The 23,695-nt window shown below is 46.1% G+C and overlaps 1 protein-coding gene across 1 annotated transcript in view; it reads right to left on the reverse strand.

Moving 5' to 3' along the window:
- Positions 1 to 2,273: 2,273 nt before the first annotated feature.
- TMPRSS3 (transmembrane serine protease 3) overlaps positions 2,274 to 23,695 on the reverse strand; it is a 78,351-nt gene continuing 56,929 nt past the window's right edge. The window contains exons 9-10 of the mRNA XM_075333290.1: positions 4,966 to 5,108; positions 2,274 to 2,435 (exon numbers count right to left, since the gene is read on the reverse strand). Coding sequence (XP_075189405.1) covers positions 2,274 to 2,435; positions 4,966 to 5,108 — 305 coding nt within the window. The remainder of the gene's footprint in view (positions 2,436 to 4,965; positions 5,109 to 23,695) is intronic.

Raw genomic sequence — 23,695 nt, forward strand, 5'->3', positions numbered from 1 at the left:
GGCAGGTAAGGAGATGTTCCTGCGGCGTCACACACAGCGATGTGTGGTGCCACAGGAACGCCGAACAACATCGTTCCGTCGTAGCAGCAACGATATTAAGGAAATGAGCGACGTGTCAACGAGCAACGTTTTTTCACGTTTTTGTGCTCGTTGATCGTCGCTCATTTGTGTCACACGCTGCGATATCGGTGACGGCGCCGGATGTGCGTCACTAACGACATGACCCCGACGATATATCGTTACTGATATCGCAGCGTGTAAAGCCCCCTTAAGCCTATTGATTGAATGGGCACCCTGTAATACTTTATTCCCCCTGTGGGGGGCGCTGTAGAGAAACTGAAGGCTTCTACAGTGCATACAGAAGTACCCTTATACTAACACCCACAGTGCCCCGATTTGACTTCATTAGTGTCCCCACGCTAATAACCACAACCACCCTAGTACTTGCAGCTACGCCCCACAGACAAACACTTACAATGCCCCCAGTGCCTTCAGCAGTGCCCACATAGTAGTCCCTGCAGTGCCCTTAGTGCCTCCAAGTGTGCCCACCACACTAATAGCCAGTGGCCCCATTGTAAGCAGCAGTGCTTCAGGAATGGATGATTCCTAGTATGACATGATCCTTTCTGTAAACGCCATACTGGGACTCATTCATTCCTGAGGCACGGCAGTAGGCACTGAGGGCTCTGTGGATGTCAGAATGGGGGCACTGCTGGCAGCATATGTAGCGCCCCTGAGCTACTCAGGGCACTACAGTTACTGCAACTCTCGCAGTGTAAATATGTTGCACCCAGTGTGCCTCCCAGAGTAAACCTTGCCATCAGGACATTGATACCGCCACCAAGGAGAGAAAGGTTGGAGGAAAGGTCCGGGACAGCAATGGTCCGGACCTGGTCACCAAAGGGACTGGTGACCTGCCTCCTTACAAGGTTCTGGACTCGCCTTGGGTGGTGGAAGGATGGAAGGGACCAAATGTTTTGAAACGTTCAAGTAATGCCTCTCCTACGGGGGAAGACCGTTATTCATAATAATGTTTTAATAAAAAAAAATTAAAAACTTTATTCTCTTTACAGCTCGAGGACGTGCTGTGCTTCACCAAGGGGAATGTAGCGCCCCTGAACCACTCAGGGCACTACTAGGTACTGCATCCTCACCAGGATGCAGGGCCTACCCCCAGGGACCTTGGAACACCAGTGGCAGTAACACCTAAACACACCAAAATCCCAGTTTCCACTCCACACCAGGGGTAATTGGCTAGTCGGACGCAAGGGGATGGCCACCTAGAGGGCGGAGCCAGACCAGGGGACTAGACAACCTGGTGGGAGTGTAACGGTGACCCGGGGGCACAGGAGAGTGGTCGCCAGGGCAAGTACACCTGAGTACTGCTGGGACCAGAGCACCGACAGGGCACAGGGCCCTAGTTCAGGCGTCAGTTTCATATGGCCTGTAAAATACCTGCACAGTGAGGGGACCTTCATGGACCTCACTGACCCACAGATCCAGGGGCACCAGCAGTAAAGCAAGGATCAGGGTTCGAGACACAGCCAAGCCCTACAGGGTTCACACTGCCCGCCGTACGGACAAGGAGACTGCCACAACAAGGGACAGTCGGGGCCCCAAACCACTTCAAGCTACGGGGACCCAACCACACTGAGGGTGCCAGGGACAGAGCAACCGAATCATCAAACTGGCACTGGATCTACAGAGACCTGAACCGGCCGTCCGAGAGTCAAGAGTGAGTAGAGACTGTTAACTACAACCACGGTGTGGCCTCCTTTATTAACGGCGAAAGTCTCCATTACACAAATCCCCTGGCTCAGCCCTACCTGCGGAGGACCTAAGAACATAGCTGCCATCATTACCAGCCCTGGGAGTACCCACATTCAGCAGTGGCGGTTACACCATGCTAACAGCAACCCACAGGTGGCGTCACTCTAACGACTTTAATCTCCCCTGTAAATACTCCCCATTAAAAAGCACCAAGGGCACGGGACCGGGCAACGGCCACCAAAGTGACATTCCCCAGTAGTAAACCGCCCGGGACCGAGTACCCCATTTCCTGGGCGACACATATACACAGCCATATTTTATGTGTGATATCCCAAACAGGGTCACCCAATCCTGAAGCAGACTGGCAGGGGGACCGAAGAAACTATGGGAACCTGCTATCCCAATGATGACATGAGCTAGAAACACCAGAAAGGCCCTTCTTAAGTGTTGTTATAGGCCCCCTGTGGTCCTCACACATCCGCACATTGGTATAGGGGTAAGAACTAGGTTACCTCCATCTGCAAGTGAATCCAGTCCAGGAAAGACGTTATCCGAGTGTAGACTCCGGGCTTGTACCTCAGAGCACAGCCAACACCCCAACTGGTAGTCCCCATCAATTTCCACACTTTCCTATCTTCACAGGCTAAAGGACCCCCACTGTCCCCCTACAACAACACATAAAAACATATTTAAGATATTACAAAAGAGCAGATTATACAAACAATGATCCACGATAATGTATATAGAGATATATCACTATCTATACCAACGTAGTTATATTCTTGTACATAGGAGCAGTATTATAGTAGTTATATTCTTGTACATGGGGGCAGTATTATAGTAGTTATATTCTTGTATATAGGGGGCAGTATTATAGTAGTTATATTCTTGTACATAGGGGCAGTGTTATAGTAGTTATATTCTTGTACATAGGGGCAGTATTATAGTAGTTATATTCTTGTACATAGGGGCAGTATTATAGTAGTTATATTCTTGTATATAGGGGGCAGTATTATAGTAGTTATATTCTTGTACATAGGGGGCAGTATTATAGTAGTTATATTCTTGTACATAGGGGCAGTATTATAGTAGTTATATTCTTGTACATAGGAGCAGTATTATAGTAGTTATATTCTTGTACATAGGGGCAGTATTATAGTAGTTATATTCTTGTACATAGGGGGCAGTATTATAGTAGTTATATTCTTGTATATAGGGGGCAGTATTATAGTAGTTATATTCTTGTACATAGGGGCAGTATTATAGTAGTTATATTCTTATACATAGGGGCAGTATTATAGTAGTTATATTCTTGTACATAGGGGGCAGTATTATAGTAGTTATATTCTTGTACATAGGGGCAGTATTATAGTAGTTATATTCTTGTACATAGGGGCAGTGTTATAGTAGTTATATTCTTGTATATAGGGGGCAGTATTATAGTAGTTATATTCTTGTACATAGGGGCAGTATTATAGTAGTTATATTCTTATACATAGGGGCAGTATTATAGTAGTTATATTCTTGTACATAGGGGCAGTATTATAGTAGTTATATTCTTGTACATAGGGGGCAGTATTATAGTAGTTATATTCTTGTATATAGGGGGCAGTATTATAGTAGTTATATTCTTGTACATAGGGGCAGTATTATAGTAGTTATATTCTTGTACATAGGGGGCAGTATTATAGTAGTTATATTCTTGTACATAGGGGCAGTATTATAGTAGTTATATTCTTATACATAGGGGCAGTATTATAGTAGTTATATTCTTGTACATAGGGGCAGTATTATAGTAGTTATATTCTTGTACATAGGGGGCAGTATTATAGTAGTTATATTCTTATACATAGGGGCAGTATTATAGTAGTTATATTCTTGTACATAGGGGGCAGTATTATAGTAGTTATATTCTTGTATATAGGGGGCAGTATTATAGTAGTTATATTCTTGTACATAGGGGCAGTATTATAGTAGTTATATTCTTGTACATAGGGGGCAGTATTATAGTAGTTATATTCTTGTACATAGGGGCAGTATTATAGTAGTTATATTCTTGTACATAGGGGGCAGTATTATAGTAGTTATATTCTTGTATATAGGGGGCAGTATTATAGTAGTTATATTCTTGTACATAGGGGCAGTATTATAGTAGTTATATTCTTGTACATAGGGGGCAGTATTATAGTAGTTATATTCTTGTACATAGGGGGCAGTATTATAGTAGTTATATTCTTGTATATAGGGGGCAGTATTATAGTAGTTATATTCTTGTACATAGGGGCAGTATTATAGTAGTTATATTCTTGTACATAGGAGGCAGTATTATAGTAGTTATATTCCTGTACATTGGGGGCAGTATTATAGTAGTTATATTCTTGTACATAGGGGCAGTATTATAGTAGTTATATTCTTGTACATAGGGGGCAGTATTATAGTAGTTATATTCTTGTACATGGGGCAGTATTATAGTAGTTATATTCTTGTACATAGGGGGCAGTATTATAGTAGTTATATTCTTGTACATAGGGGCAGTATTATAGTAGTTATATTCTTATACATAGGGGCAGTATTATAGTAGTTATATTCTTGTACATAGGGGGCAGTATTATAGTAGTTATATTCTTGTACATAGGGGACAGTATTATAGTAGTTATATTCTTGTACATAGGGGCAGTATTATAGTAGTTATATTCTTATACATAGGGGCAGTATTATAGTAGTTATATTCTTGTACATAGGGGGCAGTATTATAGTAGTTATATTCTTGTACATAGGGGGCAGTATTATAGTAGTTATATTCTTGTACATAGGGGGCAGTATTATAGTAGTTATATTCTTGTACATAGGGGGCAGTATTATAGTAGTTATATTCTTGTACATAGGGGGCAGTATTATAGTAGTTATATTCTTGTACATAGGGGACAGTATTATAGTAATTATGTTCTTTTACACAGGGGCAGTATTATAGTAGTTATGGCTTTTCACATAGGTGGCAGTGATATGATAGTTACTTGCACACGTGTAGAGGATAAAAATCTGAGAGATTCCAGTTGTGAAGTGACTGGTTGATGACGGTGGCGCACGCCTAGTGGTGATGTGATTGTGATAATCAGGGAGGATCTGGTTATTTTCTGTATCAGACTTTTGTTTTTCAAGCATTTTATATGTAATTAGTTCCAGCTCCTGCCGCACCTGACAGGTATCCACTCCACCCTCCAGGAAGCCGGCGCAGAGCATGGACGGCTTTATCACTCCTCCATAAATATACTTCGTATTACAGACTCTGTTTGATATGAGAGGAACGCCGGCAAAGTCCATTGTCTGCGATGTGTCCCCTGTACAATAATGTAAAGACAAGTCATCATGAATAAAAGGATGCACACTTTTACGTGTTACTGTTATGGGGGATCTGTAGGTGACGCAATGTTATGGGGGATCTGTGGATGACGCTCTGTTATGGAGGATCTGTGGAGGACGCTCTGTTATGGGGGATCTGTGGATGACGCTCTGTTATGGGGGATCTGTGAATGACGCTCTGTTATGGGGGATCTGTGGATGATGCTCTGTTATGGGGGATCTGTGGATGATGCTCTGTTATGGGGGATCTGTGGATGATGCTCTGTCATGGGGGATCTGTGGATGACGCTCTGTTATGGGGGATCTGTGGATGACGCTCTGTTATGGGGGATCTGTGGATGACGCTCTGTTATGGAGGATCTGTGGATGACGCTCTGTTATGGAGGATCTGTGGATGACGCTCTGTTATGGGGGATCTGTGGAGGATGCTCTATTATGGGGGATCTGTGGATGACGCTCTGTTATGGGGGATCTGTGGATGACGCTCTGTTATGGAGGATCTGTGGAGGACGCTCTGTTATGGGGGATCTGTGGATGACGCTCTGTTATGGGGGATCTGTGGAGGACGCTCTGTTATGGAGGATCTGTGGATGACGCTCTGTTATGGGGGATCTGTGGATGACGCTCTGTTATGGGGGATCTGTGGAGGACGCTCTGTTATGGGGGATCTGTGGAGGACGCTCTGTTATGGGGGATCTGTGGATGACGCTCTGTTATGGAGGATCTGTGGATGACGCTCTGTTATGGGGGATCTGTGGATGAGGCTCTGTTATGGGGGATCTGTGGATGATGCTCTGTTATGGGGGATCTGTGGATAACGCTCTGTTATGGAGGTTCTGTGGATGACGCTCTGTTATGGGGGATCTGTGGATAACGCTCTGTTATGGAGGTTCTGTGGATGATGCACTGTTATGGGGGATCTGTGGATGTCGCTCTGTTATGGGGGATCTGTGGATGACGCTCTGTTATGGGTGATCTGTGGATGATGCTCTGTTATGGGGGATCTGTGGATAACGCTCTGTTATGGAGGTTCTGTGGATGATGCACTGTTTTGGGGGATCTGTGGATGTCGCTCTGTTATGGAGGTTCTGTGGATGATGCACTGTTATGGGGGATCTGTGGATGTCGCTCTGTTATGGGGGATCTGTGGATGTCGCTCTGTTATGGGGGATCTGTGGATGACGCTCTGTTATGGGGGATCTGTGGATGACGCTCTGTTATGGGGGATCTGTGGATGACGCTCTGTTATGGGGGATCTGTGGATGACTCTCTGTTATGGGGGATCTGTGGATAACGCTCTGTTATGGAGGTTCTGTGGATGACGCTCTGTTATGGGGGATCTGTGGATGACGCTCTGTTATGGGGGATCTGTGGATGTCGCTCTGTTATGGGGGATCTGTGGATAACGCTCTGTTATGGAGGTTCTGTGGATGATGTACTGTTATGGGGGATCTGTGGATGTCGCTCTGTTATGGGGGATCTGTGGATGTCGCTCTGTTATGGAGGTTCTGTGGATGACGCTCTGTTATGGGGGATCTGTGGATGATGCTCTGTTATGGGGGATCTGTGGATGATGCTCTGTTATGGGGGATCTGTGGATGACGCTCTGTTATGGGGGATCTGTGGATAACGCTCTGTTATGGGGGATCTGTGGAGGACGCTCTGTTATGGGGGATCTGTGGAGGACGCTCTGTTATGGGGGATCTGTGGATGATGCTCTGTTATGGGGGATCTGTGGATGTCGCTCTGTTATGGGGGATCTGTGGATAACGCTCTGTTATGGGGAATCTGTGGATGACGCTCTGTTATGGGGGATCTGTGGAGGACGCTCTGTTATGGGGGATCTGTGGATGCCGCACTGTTATGGGGGATCTGTGGATGTCGCTCTGTTATGGGGGATCTGTGGATAACGCTCTGTTATGGGGGATCTGTGGATGATGCTCTGTTATGGGGATCTGTGGATGATGCTCTGTTATGGGGGATCTGTGGATGATGCTCTGTTATGGGGGATCTGTGGATGACGCTCTGTTATGGGGGATCTGTGGATAACGCTCTGTTATGGGGGATCTGTGGAGGACGCTCTGTTATGGGGGATCTGTGGAGGACGCTCTGTTATGGGGGATCTGTGGATGATGCTCTGTTATGGGGGATCTGTGGATGACGCTCTATTATGGGGGATCTGTGGATCACTGTAGCCAGATCCTGAGCAATCTACTTTTCTCTCTTGATTCCTCATAATTAGCTTCTTTCCTTATATGTCATTAATTACACATAAAAGCTCCTGCATTAGTCCTTTCTGTAGCTGCCCCGTGTTCGCGGCGGCGGGAGGAGATGGAGGGAGCCGCACACTTGTTCTTCACGTGTTATTTTCTTCTTTTCTTCGGCTTTTTGTCTTGAATCGTGAACCCTTCTCGCCCGTCTTGCTGACTTGCCACCTGCTGCGATCCCATTGCTGCGCTGAATCGGTAATAATACAGCCGTCGCCATGGCAACCGTTCGTGCGGCAATGAATTCGGCAGCAGGCTTTAAGGAGAAGAATAAGCGGCTTCCAAATCCCTCATTTAAATATCTTTCACACAAAAAAAAAAATTGCTGAGCAGATCGACCATTTCCATAAAAAAAGGCAAAAAACCCCCCAAAAAACTGGAAAAAAATAAAAACAACAGAAAAATAAGTACACGGATTCCGAGGACTCAGCCGTCCTTGTACAATGGAAGAAACTATGATTAAGTTTATCTCAAAGGCTCCTGATACAGAATATAGACAATGACAACGGATATAGCGGTGACATGGAAAAACGAATATTCAAGCAAAGGGTGAAATATAGAACATGGGGATATGACCAGTAAAAAGGGTAAACAGGCAGCGAAGAAAACACGTCTCATTTTGAATGATTCTTCCAGATTATTTTTTTTTTTTTAGTGCGTGTCCCCTTTAAGAAAGAGTGGTCGGTAAATTTAAAGGAACACTCTCCAGAAACTGGCGTAGAGCGGTGTGCCCAGTGCAGGGTCTGAGACATTGAGTATGCCCCCCTACAGATTTGTGTTTAAAACCGTATCGGTTTCCAGGGAATATCCCTTTAAGGGTTAAGTGTCACCAGCGGTTTAATATTTATTTTGTGAAATAAGAAGCTTTGTAATAATATATCTTATCAGACAAATCTGCTTCTTTCTCTTCCTGGACGGATCATTTATTCTCAAAATCCTCAGTTTAAAATGGGACTTCAATAACATTCTATGGAGAATGGTAACTATTGTTCCAGGAGAACTTGCAGCAGAATGTCAGTATCAGCCTGAAGCTCCTCCCCTTCAGGAGAACTTGCAGCAGAATGTCAGTATCAGCCTGAAGCTCCTCCCCCTCAGGAGAACTTGCAGCAGAATGTCAGTATCAGCCTGAAGCTCCTCCCCTTCAGGAGAACTTGCAGCAGAATGTCAGTATCAGCCTGAAGCTCCTCCCCTTCAGGAGAACTTGCAGCAGAATGTCAGTATCGGCCTGAAGCTCCTCCCCTTCAGGAGAACTTGCAGCAGACTGTCTTTTTTGGCCTCTAGCTCCTCCCCCTCAGAACTTGCAGCAGAATATCTGCATTAGCCTCTAGCTCCTCCACCCAGGAGAAATTGCAGCAGAAAGGGCTGTCAATTTCCTCCTCCTTCCCCTCAGGAAAACTTGCAGCAGAATTTACAGTGTCTTGCGAAAGTATTCGTCCCCTTGAATTTTTCAACCTTTTCCCACATTTCAGGCTTCAAACATAAAGATAGAAATGTTAATGTTCTGGTGAAGAACCAACAACAAGTGACACAATTGTGAGGTTGAACAAAATTTGTTACTTATTTTAAACTTTTATATCAAATAAATAACTGAAAATTGGGGCGTGCAATATTATTCATCCCCTTTAGACTATGTACCCGATGATTTTGCCACGGAAAACCTTCAGATTTATCTGGATTTTCTAGATAAATCAACCGGTTTTAGCAAGTACAGACACTCCCCATGTTATCCTATGGGACATGGGGAGTGCTGTGTCCATGCTGCGGCTGCGGAATATGCTGCAGATGTCCCACAGCCGCACGTAACTGCATGTCAATTATTCCTGCGGAAATACTTGCGGAAATCCTGCCTCTCCACTATGGAGAAAGAGGCCGGGACTTTCGCAGGTAAGTTGCATGAATGTCCGCAGGTTTACCGCAGCTATTTAGCTGGAATCCCGCAGCAATGCATAGCTGCGGATTTCAGCTGCGGGAAACCTGCGGACAAACCTGCGGATTTATCCGCAGGTACAATATCCTGTGGGCACATAGCCTAAAACCCACTTTACACGTTGCAATTAGTTGTACAATCGCATTTGCGATGTGACACGCCCAGGTTGCATATGTGATCTAATGAGATTGCACGTAGGTCGTTCATTTGCTGTCACACGTGCGTTAGTAGTCTATGTTAAATTGATCAATTTTGTGTGCGATCCTTTAGATCATGTGTACTGTGACGTATGCATTGGGCACCTTTTTTTATTTTTTTATTTATTGACTTGCCAAGCGTATGTAATGTGTAGGGATGCGTTTTTACTATGTCATCTGCCATTCAGCTCTGCTACATGGCCGCTAACAGCAGACAAAGACAGCCATGTAGCAGAGCTGAATGGCAGATGACAGCAGACACAGACAGAGCCGCACTGTCAGAATGAACTCGGGTGAACTTCACCCGACTTCATGGTCATGCCGCGGCTCTGTCTCTGTCGCGTCCTGATTAGCGGTCACCAGTGAAGGACTCACCGGTGACCGCTAATCTCCTAAGTGACTGAAGTTAGCAGCCCTCTCTCATACTCACCAATCCCCGATCCCCGGCGCTGCACGGCGTTCACACTGCTCCGGCGGCTTTTACTGTTTTGAAAAAGCCGGCCGCCCATTAAACAATCTCGTATTCCCTGCTTTCCGGACCGGAGCGGCTGTGTATTCTGCAGCTCCTGTCACCTCCATGCAGCAGAGCTGGAAGCGACGCTGGAGCATCCTGGATTACGCCGGACATGGAGGGCTTTTTGGGGCTGATTAAAGTGGTGAACCAGGGTATATGTTTGTGTTTTTTATTTCTAATAAAGGATTTTTTCTGGTGTGTGTGTTTATTACTGTAATTTACAGATTAATCATGGAGGGTGTCTCATAGACGCCTGACATGATTAATCTAGGACTTATTGACAGCTATGGGCTGCCAATAACTCCTTATTACCCCGATTTGCCAACGCACCAGGGTAAATCGGGAAGAGCCGGGTACAGTCCCAGAACTGTCGCATATAATGTATGCGGCAATTCTGGGCGGCTGTTGGCTGATATTGTTAGGGTGGGGGGCTCCCCATAACGTGGAGCTCCCCATCCTGAGAATACCAGCCTTCAGCCGTATGGCTTTATCTGGCTGGTTTTAAAATTGGGGGGACCGCACGCCGGTTTTTTTAATTATTTAATTATTTATTTCACTACACAGTATAGACACGCCCACCGGCTGCTGTGATTGGGTGCAGTGTGACACCTGTCACTCAGCGTGGGGGGCGTGTCTCACTGTAACCAATCATAGGCGCCGGTGGGCGGGGAAAGCAGGGAATACGAGATTGTTTAATGGGCGGCCGGCTTTTTCAAAACAGTAAAAGCCGCCGGAGCAGTGTGAACGCCGTGCAGCGCCGGGGATCGGGGATCGGTGAGTATATGAGAGAGGGGGATAGACTGACATGGACAGAGAGTGAGGGACAGAGATAGTGACCGACTGACAGAGATTAGTGAATGACAGACATTGTGAGGCGCTTCAGAACGCAGCTTTTCAGCTGCGCTCTGAAGCGGACCTTTTTTAAGCTGCGGTGCAGAGCGCACACCTGCGCACATAGCATCAGACACCAAAATCGTATGAGGGATGTCACACGTTACAATTGACTAGGTTCCTGCAACAAAACGCTCAATTCTAGGGAAAGATACGATGTGTTTGCGATTAACGGTTTTGCGTTCAATCCTGATCGCACGTAGATGTCACACGCAGACACCTCACAAACGATGCCGGATGTGCGTCACTTACAACTTGACCCCAACGACGGATTGTGAGATATATTGAAGCGTGTGTAGCGGGCTTTACTTTCAGTGCAGCAAACTCACTCCAGACGTTCATTGAGGATCTCTGAATGATCCAATGTTGTCCTAAATGACTGATGATGATAAATATAAGCCCCTGTGTGTAATCAAGTCTCCGTATAAATGCCCCTGGTCTGTGATAGTCTCAGTGTTCTGTGTAAAGCGCAGATAGCATCATGAAGACCAAGGAACACAACAGGCAGGTCCGTGATACTGTTGTGGAGAAGTTTAAAGCTGGATTTGGTTACAAAAAGATTTCCACAAGTTTAAACATCCCAAGGAGCACTGTGCAAGCGATCATATTGAACTGGAAGGAGCATCATACCACTGCAAATCTACCAAGACCCGGCCGTCCATCCAAACTATCATCTCACACAAGGAGAAGACTGATCAGAGATGCAGCCAAGAGGCCCATGATCCCTCTGGATGATCTGCAGAGATCTACAGCTGAGGTGGGAGAGTCTGGCCATAGGACAACAATCAGTCGTACACTGCACATATCTGGCCTTTATGGAAGAGTGACAAGCAGAAAGCCATTTCTCAAAGATATCCATAAAATGTGTCGTTTAAAGTTTGCCACAAGCCACCTGGAGACACCAAACATGTGGAAGAAGGTGCTCTGGTCAGAAGAAAGCAAAACTGAACTTTTTGGGCCCAATACCAAACGATATGTTTGGCGTAAAAGCAACACAGCTCATCACCCTGAACACACCATCCCCACTGTCAAACATGGTGGTGGCAGCATCATGGTTTGGGCCTGCTTTTTTTCAGCCAGGACAGGGATGATGGTTAAAATTGATGGGAAGATGGATAGAGCCAAATACAGGACCATTCTTGAAGAAAACCTGTTGGAGTCTGTAAAAGACCTGAGACTGGGACGGAGATTTGTCTTCCAACAAGACAATGATCTCAAACATAAAGCAAAATCTACAATGGAATGGTTCACAAATAAACACATTCAGGTGTTAGAATGGCCAAGTCACAGTCCAGACCTGAACCCATTCGAGAATCTGTGGAAAGAGCTGAAAACTGCTGTTCACAAACACCTCCATCCAACCTCACTCAGCTCCAGCTGTTTACAAAGGAAGAATGGGCAAGAATTTCAGCCTCTCCATGTGCAAAACTGATAGACACATTCCCCAAGAGACTGCAGCTGTAATCCCAGCAAAAGGGGGCGCTACAAAGTATTAACTTACAGGGGATGAATAATATTGCACGACCCAATTTTCAGTTTATTATTTTTAAAATAAGCAATACATTTCGTTCACCTTCACAATTGTGTCCGCTTGTTGATTCTTCACCAGAACATTAACATTTTTATCTTTATGTTTGAAGCCTCAAATGTTGAAAAGGTTTAAAAATTCAAGGGGGCCAAATACTTTCGCAATGCACTGTATGTGTCGTCCGCTAACTCTTTGCCCTGAGGAGAAATTGCAGCAGAATATCTGTCAGCCTGGAGCTCCTCCCCCTCAACAGCTTGCAGCAGAATTTCTGTTTTGGCCTTTAGCTCCTCCCCATCAGGAGAACTTGCAGCAGAATGTCTCTGTCTGCCTCTCGCTCCTTCCACTCAGGATAACTTGCAGTAGGATATCTGCATTGGCCTCTAGCTTCTCCCCCCTAGAACAACTTGCAGCAGAATGTCTGTGTCGGTCTCTTGCTCCTCCCCCTTAAGAGAACTTGCAGCAAAATGTCTGTAGCAACCTATGGCTCCTCCCCCTCAGGATAACTTGCCGCAGAATGTGTATGATGGCCTCCAGCTCCTCCCTTCAGGAGAACTTGCCGCAGAATGTGTGTGATGGCCTCTAGCTCCTCCCTTCAGGAGAACTTGCCGCAGAATGTGTGTGATGGCCTCTAGATCCTCCCTTCAGGAGAACTTGCAGCAGAACGTGTGTGATGGCCTCTAGCTGCTCCCTTCAGGAGAACTTGCCGCAGAATGTGTGTGATGGCCTCTAGCTCCTCCCTTCAGGAGAACTTGCCGCAGAATGTGTGTGATGGCCTCTAGCTCCTCCCTTCAGGAGAACTTGCAGCAGAACGTGTGTGATGGCCTCTAGCTCCTCCCCTCAGGAGAACTTGCCGCAGAATGTGTGTGATGGCCTCTAGCTCCTCCCTTCAGGAGAACTTGCCACAGAATGTGTGTGATGGCCTCTAGCTCCTCCCTTCAGGAGAACTTGCCGCAGAACGTGTGTGATGGCCTCTAGCTCCTCCCTTCAGGAGAACTTGCAGCAGAACGTGTGTGATGGTCTCTAGCTCCTCCCTTCAGGAGAACTTGCCGCAGAATGTGTGTGATGGCCTCTAGCTCCTCCCTTCAGGAGAACTTGCAGGAGAATGCCTATGTTGGACTCTAGCTCCTCAATCCTCCATAGAATTTTAAAAACACCAACTGCCATCTCTTATCTCAGTAATTATTTTACCATGGAATTGAGAGTGAAAGATGAAAAGGTTAGAAATAAACTTGTTGACCTCAGACCTGCTGCATTGTTTATTGGGGTGTAAGGTCTGAAATCCACCATCAGAGGCTTAGACTAATGCTGCTAGAGGCTTCCCCTGTGCTTTACACTGCATCTTTCCTTTTCTCATTGGTTATTCTAAAGGACATCAGTGAATTGAGAGTTGATTTAAATAACAGGAATAAATAAAGAAATATAAAACACCAATATGGGGGACATGTGACTACAATATACAAGGTGCAAATGCAATGTACTATATATGGGGAAATGCAACTGCACCGTGTCTGGGAGAAATGACTGCACTGAACAAAAGTGAAATCAAACTGCAATGTGTATGGAAATCCTGTGACTTCACTGGATTTGGGAATATGTGACTGCACTGTATATAGGATAAATAATGTCCATCAGAGGCTTTGGCTTTGCTTCCACACTTTGGGCTTTGCTTCCACACTTTGGGCTTTGCTTCCACACTTTGCTTGCAGAATAGTGAGTGCAGCTCTGCAGTATTATAGATGATATAACTCAGGATCAGAACAGGATAAGTAATGTAATGTACAGTTGAAGCCTTGCTGAAGCATCCCCAGATCATCACCGATCCGCCACCAAATTTCACAGTGGGTGGAAGACACTGTGGCTTGTACGCCTCTCCAGGTCTCCGTCTAACCATTAGACGACCAGGTGTTGGGCAAAGCTGAAAATTAGACTTATTAGAGAAGATTACCTTACTCTAGAAATTGGGCAGATTAAACGTTTCGAAGGACGTATGAATAAAGCCGCATACAAGGTTATCCTGGAAAAACAGTTGCTTCCTTCTGCTCAGGCAATGTTCCCCAACTCTGAGGACTGGTTTTTCCAGTAGGACAATACCACACAGCTAGGTCAATCAATGTGTGGATGAAGGACCACCACATCAAATCCCTGTCATGGCCAGCCCAATCTCCAGACCTGAACCCCATTGAAAACCTCTGGAATGTAATCAAGAGGAAGATGGATCGTCACAAGCCATCAAACAAAGAAGAATTGCATATATTTTTGCGCCAGAAGTGGCATAAGGTCACCCAAAAGCAGTGTGATAGACTGGAGGAAAGCAGCCAAGACACATGAAAGCTGGGATATTAATCATGGTTATTCCAGAAAATATTGATTTTTGACTCTTCCTGAGGTAAAACATTATTAGTATTGTTGTTTCTAAATGATTACGAACTTGTTTTCTTTGCATTATTTGAGGTGTGAAAGCGCTGTGCATTCTGTGCATTGTTTTGTTATTGTCACCATTTCTAATTTTCAGAAAATAAATACAAAATGTATTGCTTGGAAATTCGGAGACGTTGTCAGTAGTTTATAGAATAAAAGAACAATTTACATTTTACTCAAAAATATAAAGAGAAAAATCAGAAAAACTGACAATTTTGCAGCGGTCTCTTAATTTTTGCCCTAGCTATATATAGCTGCCACTAAGCCCTAGATTAGGAATGGCAGACTACTAAAAACTGTAAGTGAAATTAAATAAAACACAGAAGAAAATTCTTCATTTGAAATAAAATACAAAAAACTCAACTTTCACCCTTTTATTAACCTCAAACACCCAGGTCTGATGTAATCCACACGAGGTCCCATGACAATTCCAGCTCTGCTACATACTGAAGTGACAGAACATGTCCGTACACTGTGGGCTTCAGGCAGAGAATGACTGAGTCGCAGGGATGAGCAGTGATGTCCCTCAGTTTATCTGCAGTCATAGCTGGAGGTTCTCACTGTACCCCACTTGTGACTGCAGATAACCTGTCCTCAGTTGACCTCATTAAGCTTAGTGACTTTACCTCAGGTGAGGTCTCTGAGTTCATAGATCTGCAAAAATACCATTTTTTTTGCCAAAAGATGCATATTCGGTGCTGAAATTTATACACCATATTCATGCACCAAATCTGCATCTTCTGGTTTTGATGCAAGTTTTTGCCAGGATATGCAGATTTGGTGCAGGAATATGGTGTATAAATTTCAGCACCAAATATTCCTCTCTTGGCAAAAAAATGCACAAAAACAGTTTTGACTGTTTCTGTGCGGTTTTCTGCCTGGAGGTGCAAATTTGGTGCCGAAATCTGGTGCCGACATTTCAGCACCAATTTTGCATCTCCTGGCAGAAAACCTGACTGAAACGGTGTCAAAACTGTTTCTGTACATTTTTTGCCAAAAGAAACATATTTGGTGCTGAAATTGTACATCATATTCCTACAGCAAATCTCAATCTCCTGGCAAAAAAATCGTATCACTATCACATCAAAACCACATGTTTTGATGCTTTTTTTTTGCCAGAAGATGCAGATTCGGTGCAGGAATATGGTCTATAAATTTCAGTACCAAATCTGTATCTCGTGGCAAAAAAAACGTGGTTTCCTGCCCAGAGACACAGGTCTGTGACCTCACCTGAGGTGAGGTCACTGAGCTTAATGAAGTCAACTGAGGAGAGTTTACCTGTGGTCACAAGTGGGGTACCATGGGAAACTTCAGCTATGACCACAAATAAACTGAGTGAAGTCACCGCTCATTGCTGCGGCTCAGTCATTCTCTGCCTTAAGCCCACAACCTATGGATATGTTCTCTGCCCGCTTGTCTTGCTGTGACTTCAGTAATATGTATGTAGCAGAGCTGGAATCGTCGTGGGGCCACATGTGGATTACGTCGGAACTGTATGTTTGGTGTTAATAAAGGGGTTAAAGAGGGTGTTTTTTGTATTTTATTCCAAATTAAAAGTTTTTTTGGTGTTTTTCTTTTCACTTACAGATTAGTAATGGGGGGTCTCATAGACCCTCCCCATTACTAATTTAGGGCATAATGGCAGCTGTGAGCTGTCATTAACAACGTATTACCCTTGAATGCCACCGCACCAGGGCAATCGGGATGAGCTGGGTAACATTCGGAGATTGACACATCTAATGTATGTAACAATTCTGGGAGGCTTAAAAAACTAAAGAAGAAAATAATATGAACATATACCCTGCTGTAACTAAATAAAAGCATAATTCATATAAATAAACATAGGGGACTTAGTAAACACTATTTTTGATCAAAAAAGTGTAAAGCCATCCCACCGCAACAAGGTGTACCCAACCAGGAAAGTATCTACATTCTCTAATATTAAAACCTCACCATGTGTCAACAGACATGAATCTGAATAAGAGCAGTGGACGGGTCCCAACTGGAGACACAGCCATGGGAAGCACTAGATGAAATGCCCGGCTCACTGAGGCTGCACCCTATTTGTACTGAGTATAAGAGGCTACAAAAAAACAAGAAAGTGAGCCAGAGTATGAGTTGGTATACATGTAACTTGTAAGCTCCTGTTCACACTGGCCATAAGATATAAAAAAATAGAGAAGAAAATAATATGGATGTGTACCGCCCCGGGGCTCGGCCGGCTGCCGAGCCGCTCGGATCCGTACTCGTTTACTCGTCGGTGGGTGGCTCGAGCTCTCCACGGACCCGGGGGTCACGTCGCTCTGAAAGGGGGTTGGCGCTACACGTAGGGACTTCGGTGGGGAGGTCCACGGCCGGAGCCGCAGTGGTTTGTAGGGGATTTAAGTTCGTGACGCCACCCACGGGTTGTGGTGAAAGGATGGACACCACCGCTGCCGTTGACTAGGCTCCCGGGGATGGTGTTGCGCAGCTTGGTGTTAACCCCCTCTGTGGGTACATGGATGATGGTCCCGGGGGCCTGAGGGGGGTGCTGATGCGCGGGGATAGATACGTGCTGGGGTGTCGGTGAGGTGCGGCGCGGTGCGCGGCCTGAAGGCACTGGTGTACTCACTATGACACAACACGCTGGAGTCTCTGGTAAACCATCAAGATGGTGAACGGGGCCCGCAGCCGGCTGCAGTTTCCCATTAACAGGTTGGTGGTTTTCGCCTTTCTCCTGCACCTCTCTTGTGTAAAAGTCACGACTTCTATGCCTGAGCAACGGTAGTCCACTTCCCGGATTGTTATGTGTCGGGAGAGCCCTCTTTGCCCGCAGACGCTGACCCCTCGGGTCTCTATGCCTGGGCGCTGACTTTACCCCTATGGTTGGGCTGTTGTCTTCAGTCGGGTCTTATGTGGGAAAGGTCCTAAAGTCCAGTCCTCAATCAGTTGATTTGACTCAGCCCGGTTGTTTCTGGGCCTCGTACTTGGTCTGAGTACCCCTCCTGGTGCTCCGGTTTCCAATCGGCTCCCCGGTTCGGTACCGGCGGGCCACCGCCCGTCCCGGGTCCCTACGGTTCCACCGGTTGTAATCCCAGCTCCTGCAGACGGCCACCACCGTCTGCCTCCTTGCCAGAGGTGACTGGGCTCTGACCAAGCCACCTGAGTAGACTCTTGGCAGGCCTGGTCACAGGTCTGCCCTTGAACTCGTCCTCCCTCTTTCACTGTCAAGGCTACTCCACACACTGCTTTAAAACTTCTCTCTGAACTAGTGTCTTTTCCACCTCCAGGCCTGTGAACTCCTCGGTGGGCGGAGCCAACCACCTGGCTCCGCCCCCCTGTTGTGGACATCAAACCTGGAGGGTGGTGACAGGGGTTTCTTGGTTGGCTGCTGTCACCTACTCAGGAAGGGGGGGGGTGTGATGTGTGTGTGACTACCTGGGACGACCTGACTAGTCCAGGGCATCACACATGTTTCCTGCATCCCCTGCACAATCTATGAAGATTGTGCATAATCCATGCGCACATTGAGTTTGAGAGCACAGCGATTTGGATGCCAAAATTTTGTTCCAAATCGCTGCGTTCTAAAAAGCAGCATGTCAATTATTCCATGCGCTTTGGATGCAGGTCCCGCTCTGTCTAATGGAGAGGCTGCATCCAGAGCGCATGAAATCGGCTTTTTTTCTGCAGAAACACTGCATCCATTAGGCCTGTTTCACACGTCAGTGATTCTGGTACGTTTGTGCTTTTTTTTCTACGTACCAGAATCACTGACATACGCAGACCAATTATAATCAATGGATCTGCTCACACATCAGTGATTTTTAACTGAACGTGTCTCCGTGCAGCGTACACCCGTGGCCGTGTTTATGCACTGAGACAAGTCAGTTTTTTTCTGCCATCACTGATGACCCACGGACCACACTATGGTGTGATCCGTGTGTGATCAGTGAAACACGTACCAGAAAATCATGGACATATTAAATATTAAATATTTTCAACTTACTTTGCCTGTGATTTGCTGTGCAGCCTCTGCTCTCAGCAGCTCCTGGCTGGCTCATGAATATTCATGAGAGCAGGAAAACCCAACCAGGAAGTAGGTGCTGAGAGCGGTGGGCGGACGCTGGAGACTCGAGGAGTTCAGCACCATGGACAGCAGCAGTGAAGGCAGGTGAGTAATATCCATTTGCAATCACGGATCACGGATTGCACATGGAAAACCCACGTGTGCCGTGAATCACGGAACACGCAGGGACATGTGCATGTTTTACACGTCAAAGAAGAACGTCTGAGTTTTTCACTGACTTGTGAAACGGGCCTTATGCAGTATTTCTGTAGCGATTTGAAGCGCACACGTGCTATCAAATCCCTGCAGAAATTTCTGCAGGGACACGACGCAACGTGCGCACATAGCCTATGTGTGGATGGGGTCCACTGAGACTCTTTCGCCCAGGGCCCACAAAAACCTGGAACTGGCCCTGTGTACCATATTCAGGGACATGGCCAAGGTAAGGAAGGCTGAAAACCACCACCTCTGAACAAGAAACATGAGATAAAACGTCAAGACTGGGCCAAGAAATATCTTAAGACTGATTTTGTAAAGGTTTTATGGACTGATGAAATGAGAGTGACTCTTGATGGGCAGATGGATGGGCCAGAGGCTGGATCAGTAAAGGGCAGGGAGCTCCACTACCACTCAGACGCCAGCAAGGTAGAGGTGGGCACTGGTATGGGCTGGCATCATCATAGATGAACTTGTGGGACCTTTTCGGGTTGAGGATGGAGTGAAGCTCAACTCCCAGACCTACTGCCAGTTTCTGGAAGACAACTTCTTCAAGCAGTGGTAAGGAAGAAGTCAGTATCGTTCAAGAAAAACATGATTTTCATGCAGAACAATGCTCCATCACATGCATCCAACTACTCCACAGCATGGCTGGCCAGTAAAGGTCTAAAAGATGAAAAAATAATGACATGGCCCCCTTGTTCACCTGATCTGAACCCCATAGAGAACCTGTGGTCCCTCATAAAATGTGAGAACTAAAGGGAGGATAAACAGTCCACCTCTCGGAGCAGTGTCTGGAGGCTGTGGTGGCTGCTGCACGCAATGTGGATCGTAAACAGATCAAGCAATGACAGAATCTATGGATGGTCGGCTGCTGAGTGTCATCAGAAAGAAAGGGGGCTATATTGGGCACTCATTTTTTGGGGTTTTGTTTTTGCATGTCAGAAATGTTTATTTCTAAATTTTGTGCACTTATATTGGTTTACCTGGTGAAAATAAACAAGTGAGATGGGAATTTATTTGTTTTTTATTAAGTTATCTAATAATTCTGCACAGTAATAGTTACCTGCACAAACAGAATCCTCCTAAGAAAGTCAAATCTAAAAACCCCTCCAACTGCCAAAAATATTAAGCTTTGATATTTATGAGTCTTTTGGGTTGATTGAGAACATAGTTGTTGATCAATAAAAAAAATCCTCTAAAATACAACCTGCCTAATAATTCTGCACACAGTGTGTGTATACGAGGCGATCCAAAAGTAATGATAATCGATTATTTCTATTGCACACAGAAATTAAAATAAAATGTTTTCTTCTCTCTTAGGCACCCACTAGTCCAGGAAAAAAAAAATGACTTAAATAATAATAATTTTATTCATTTATATAGCGCTATTAATTCCACAGGGCTTTACATACATTGGCAACACTGTCCCCATTGGGGCTCACAATCTAGAGTCCCTATCTGTATGTCTTTCGAGTGTGGGAGGAAACCGGAGAACCCGGAGAAAACCCACGCAAACACGGGGAGAACATACAAACTCCTTGCAGAGGTTGTCCTTGGTGGGATTTGAACCCAGGACCCCAGCGCTGCAAAACTGCAGTGCTAACCACTAAGCCACTGAGCCACCGTGCCACCCATATAGGCCATGATCCCCAGGAGCTACATTCATTTGAATATGAACTGCCGAGGAGTGAACATCAAAATGGAAAAATACGAGCTCAGAGCTGTCATCAAATACCTCTGCTTGAAAAAAAATGACTACCAAAGACATACACAGTAGAGATGAGCGAACCGGCCGTGGTTCGGCTCGAGTTCGGTTCGTCGAACGTTGGACGAACCGAACTCGAACCGCATAGGAAACAATGGCAGGCAATCACAAACACATAAAAACACCTAGAAAACACCCTCAAAGGTGTCCAAAAGGTGACAAACAACTCACAACACAACCACATGGGAAAGTGACAAGGACATATACTCACGCGAAAACAAAAGAGCTGGACAAGGAAAAAGAGGAGGAGACACAGATATAGGCATGGCACGCCCTTCTAAAATCATGTAAAACACCGCAAGGTGACTCCAAGCGGAGTTCTCCCTTTTTTCCAAAAATTGTGCCCCACACACACCCACCCATTCAGTGGCAGCACTTGTGCCCCAGTTGTACACTTCACAGCTAGATTTGCAGCAAGCACAATCAAAAATACGCCATAATTAACCGTCCCCAGGATGACCCCGGGGTAGGTAGCAAAGTCTTTCCTGATCCCAGCTCTGTTCATCTTGGATCATTTTTAAAAACAATGTAAGTAAGGGTTACTCCAAGCAGAGTCTCCCTTTTTTCCAAAAATTGGGCCATACACACACCCCTTCAGTGGCAGCACTTGTGCCCCAGTTGTACACTTCACAGCTAGATTTGCAGCAAGCACAATCAAAAATACGCCATACTTAACCGTCCCCAGGATGACACCGGGGTAGGTAGCAAAGTCTTTCCTGATCCCAGCTCTGTTCATCTTGGATCATTTTTAAAAACAATGTAAGCAAGGGTTACTCCAAGCGGAGTCTCCCTTTTTTCCAAAAATTGTGCCCCACACACACCCACCCATTCAGTGGCAGCACTTGTGCCCTAGTTGCAAACAGGATGTTTTGATTTGCATCAAGCACATTCCAAATCCACAAGCATTTACTCTCCCCAGGATGACACAGGGGTAGTAAATTCCTGGTGGATCCATGACTTGTTCATTTTGATGAACGTCAGTCTGACATTGTCACTGGACAGACGCGTGCGCTTATCTGTCAGCACACACCCAGCAGCACTGAAGACACGTTCAGAGACAACGCTGGCAGCTGGACACGACAAAATCTCCAAGGCGTAAGTTGAGAGCTCTGGCCATTTTTCAAGATTTGAAGCCCAAAATGAGCAAGGCTCCAGTTGCAAAGTCATGGCTTCGATGTTCATTTGGAGATACTCCTGTATCATCCTCTCCAGCCGTTGACTATGTGTCAGACTTGTTGTCTCTGTTGGCCTTGCAAAGGAGGGTCTAAAAAAATTATGAAAAGATTCCATAAAATTGCTGTTACCAGCAACAGATACGGTCCTACTGGTACGGGTAGACTGTTGAAGATGACGAGACCGTCCCATGTTTGTCAAGTTACAACTGGGAGATTCACTCCCTGCACCTGCACGGTTGTTTGGTGGAAAAGCCGAGCTAAGATCGAGTAACAGCTTCTGCTGATACTCCTGCATACGTGCGTCCCTTTCTATGGCTGGAATTATGTCACAAAATTTGGACTTGTACCGGGGATCTAATAGTGTGGCAATCCAGTAGTCATCATCACTTCTAATTTTGACAATACGAGGGTCATGTTGGAGGTAGTGCAACAAGAAGGCACTCATGTGTCTTGCGCAGCCATGCGGACCAAGTCCACGCTGTGTTTGTGGTATAGAGGTGCTAATCGTTCTTTCTTCCTCTGACATCTCCCCCCAACCTCTTTCAACAGAAATTTGACCAAGGTCTCCCTCATCCGCTGAGTCTTCCATGTCCATGGACAGTTCGTCCTCCATTTCTTCATGTTCTCCTGCACCTTCCTCAACATTTCACCTGCTACCATGCGCCCTTGTTGATCCCTGTCCCCCATGCCTGCCGCGTTGGTGATGATGAACGTCTGGACCTTGGTGATGTTGTTGTGTCTTGCGCATATGAATCCTCCTGTAGTTCCTCCCCTTCCTGTTGTCCCACCCCCTGACTCCGAATAGTGTTTAGCGTGTGCTCCAGCATGTAAATGACTGGAATTGTCATGCTGATAATGGCATTGTCAGCGCTAAACATATTCGTTGCCATGTCGAAACTGTGCAGAAGGGTGCATAGGTCCTTGATCTGAGACCACTCCATCAGGGTGATCTGCCCCACCTCTGCATCTCGTTGGCCCAGGCTATACGTCATGACGTATTGCACCAGGGCTCGGCGGTGCTGCCACAGTCGCTGTAACATGTGGAGAGTTGAATTCCAGCGTGTCGCCACATCGCATTTCAGGCGATGAACCGGCAGGCCGAAAGACTTCTGGAGCGATGCAAGTCGCTCAGCTGCGGCGGTTGAACGGCGGAAGTGAGCAGACAGTTTTCGTGCCCTGGTCAGAAGGCCATCTAGGCCGGGATAGTGTGTTAAAAATTGCTGGACAACAAGGTTCAACACGTGAGCCTTACAAGGCACGTGTGTCACCTTGCCCAGGCGAAGGGCCGCACCCAGGTTTGCAGTATTGTCGCACACAGCCTTACCAGGCTGCAGGTTGGGTGGAGACAACCATTTATTAAACTCAGTCTCCAGAGCTGCCCACAACTCAGCCGCTGTGTGACTCCTATTTCCAAGGCATGTCAAGCTAAAGACCGCCTGATGCCGTTGCGCTCTGCTGCCAGCATAGTAATGAGGGGTGCTTGATTCCTTCTGCGCAGTGAGAACGCTGGTGGCCTGACCAGGCAGGCTTGGGGCGGAGGTGGAGGACCCAGATGAGGTGGAGGAGGCAGAAGCAGTGGCGGAACTTGGACAGACAGAGGATTGACACACAAGTCGTGG

This window comes from Anomaloglossus baeobatrachus, chromosome 2 (genome assembly GCF_048569485.1).
Source record: "Anomaloglossus baeobatrachus isolate aAnoBae1 chromosome 2, aAnoBae1.hap1, whole genome shotgun sequence".
In the NCBI taxonomy this organism is placed as follows: Eukaryota; Metazoa; Chordata; class Amphibia; order Anura; family Aromobatidae; genus Anomaloglossus; species Anomaloglossus baeobatrachus.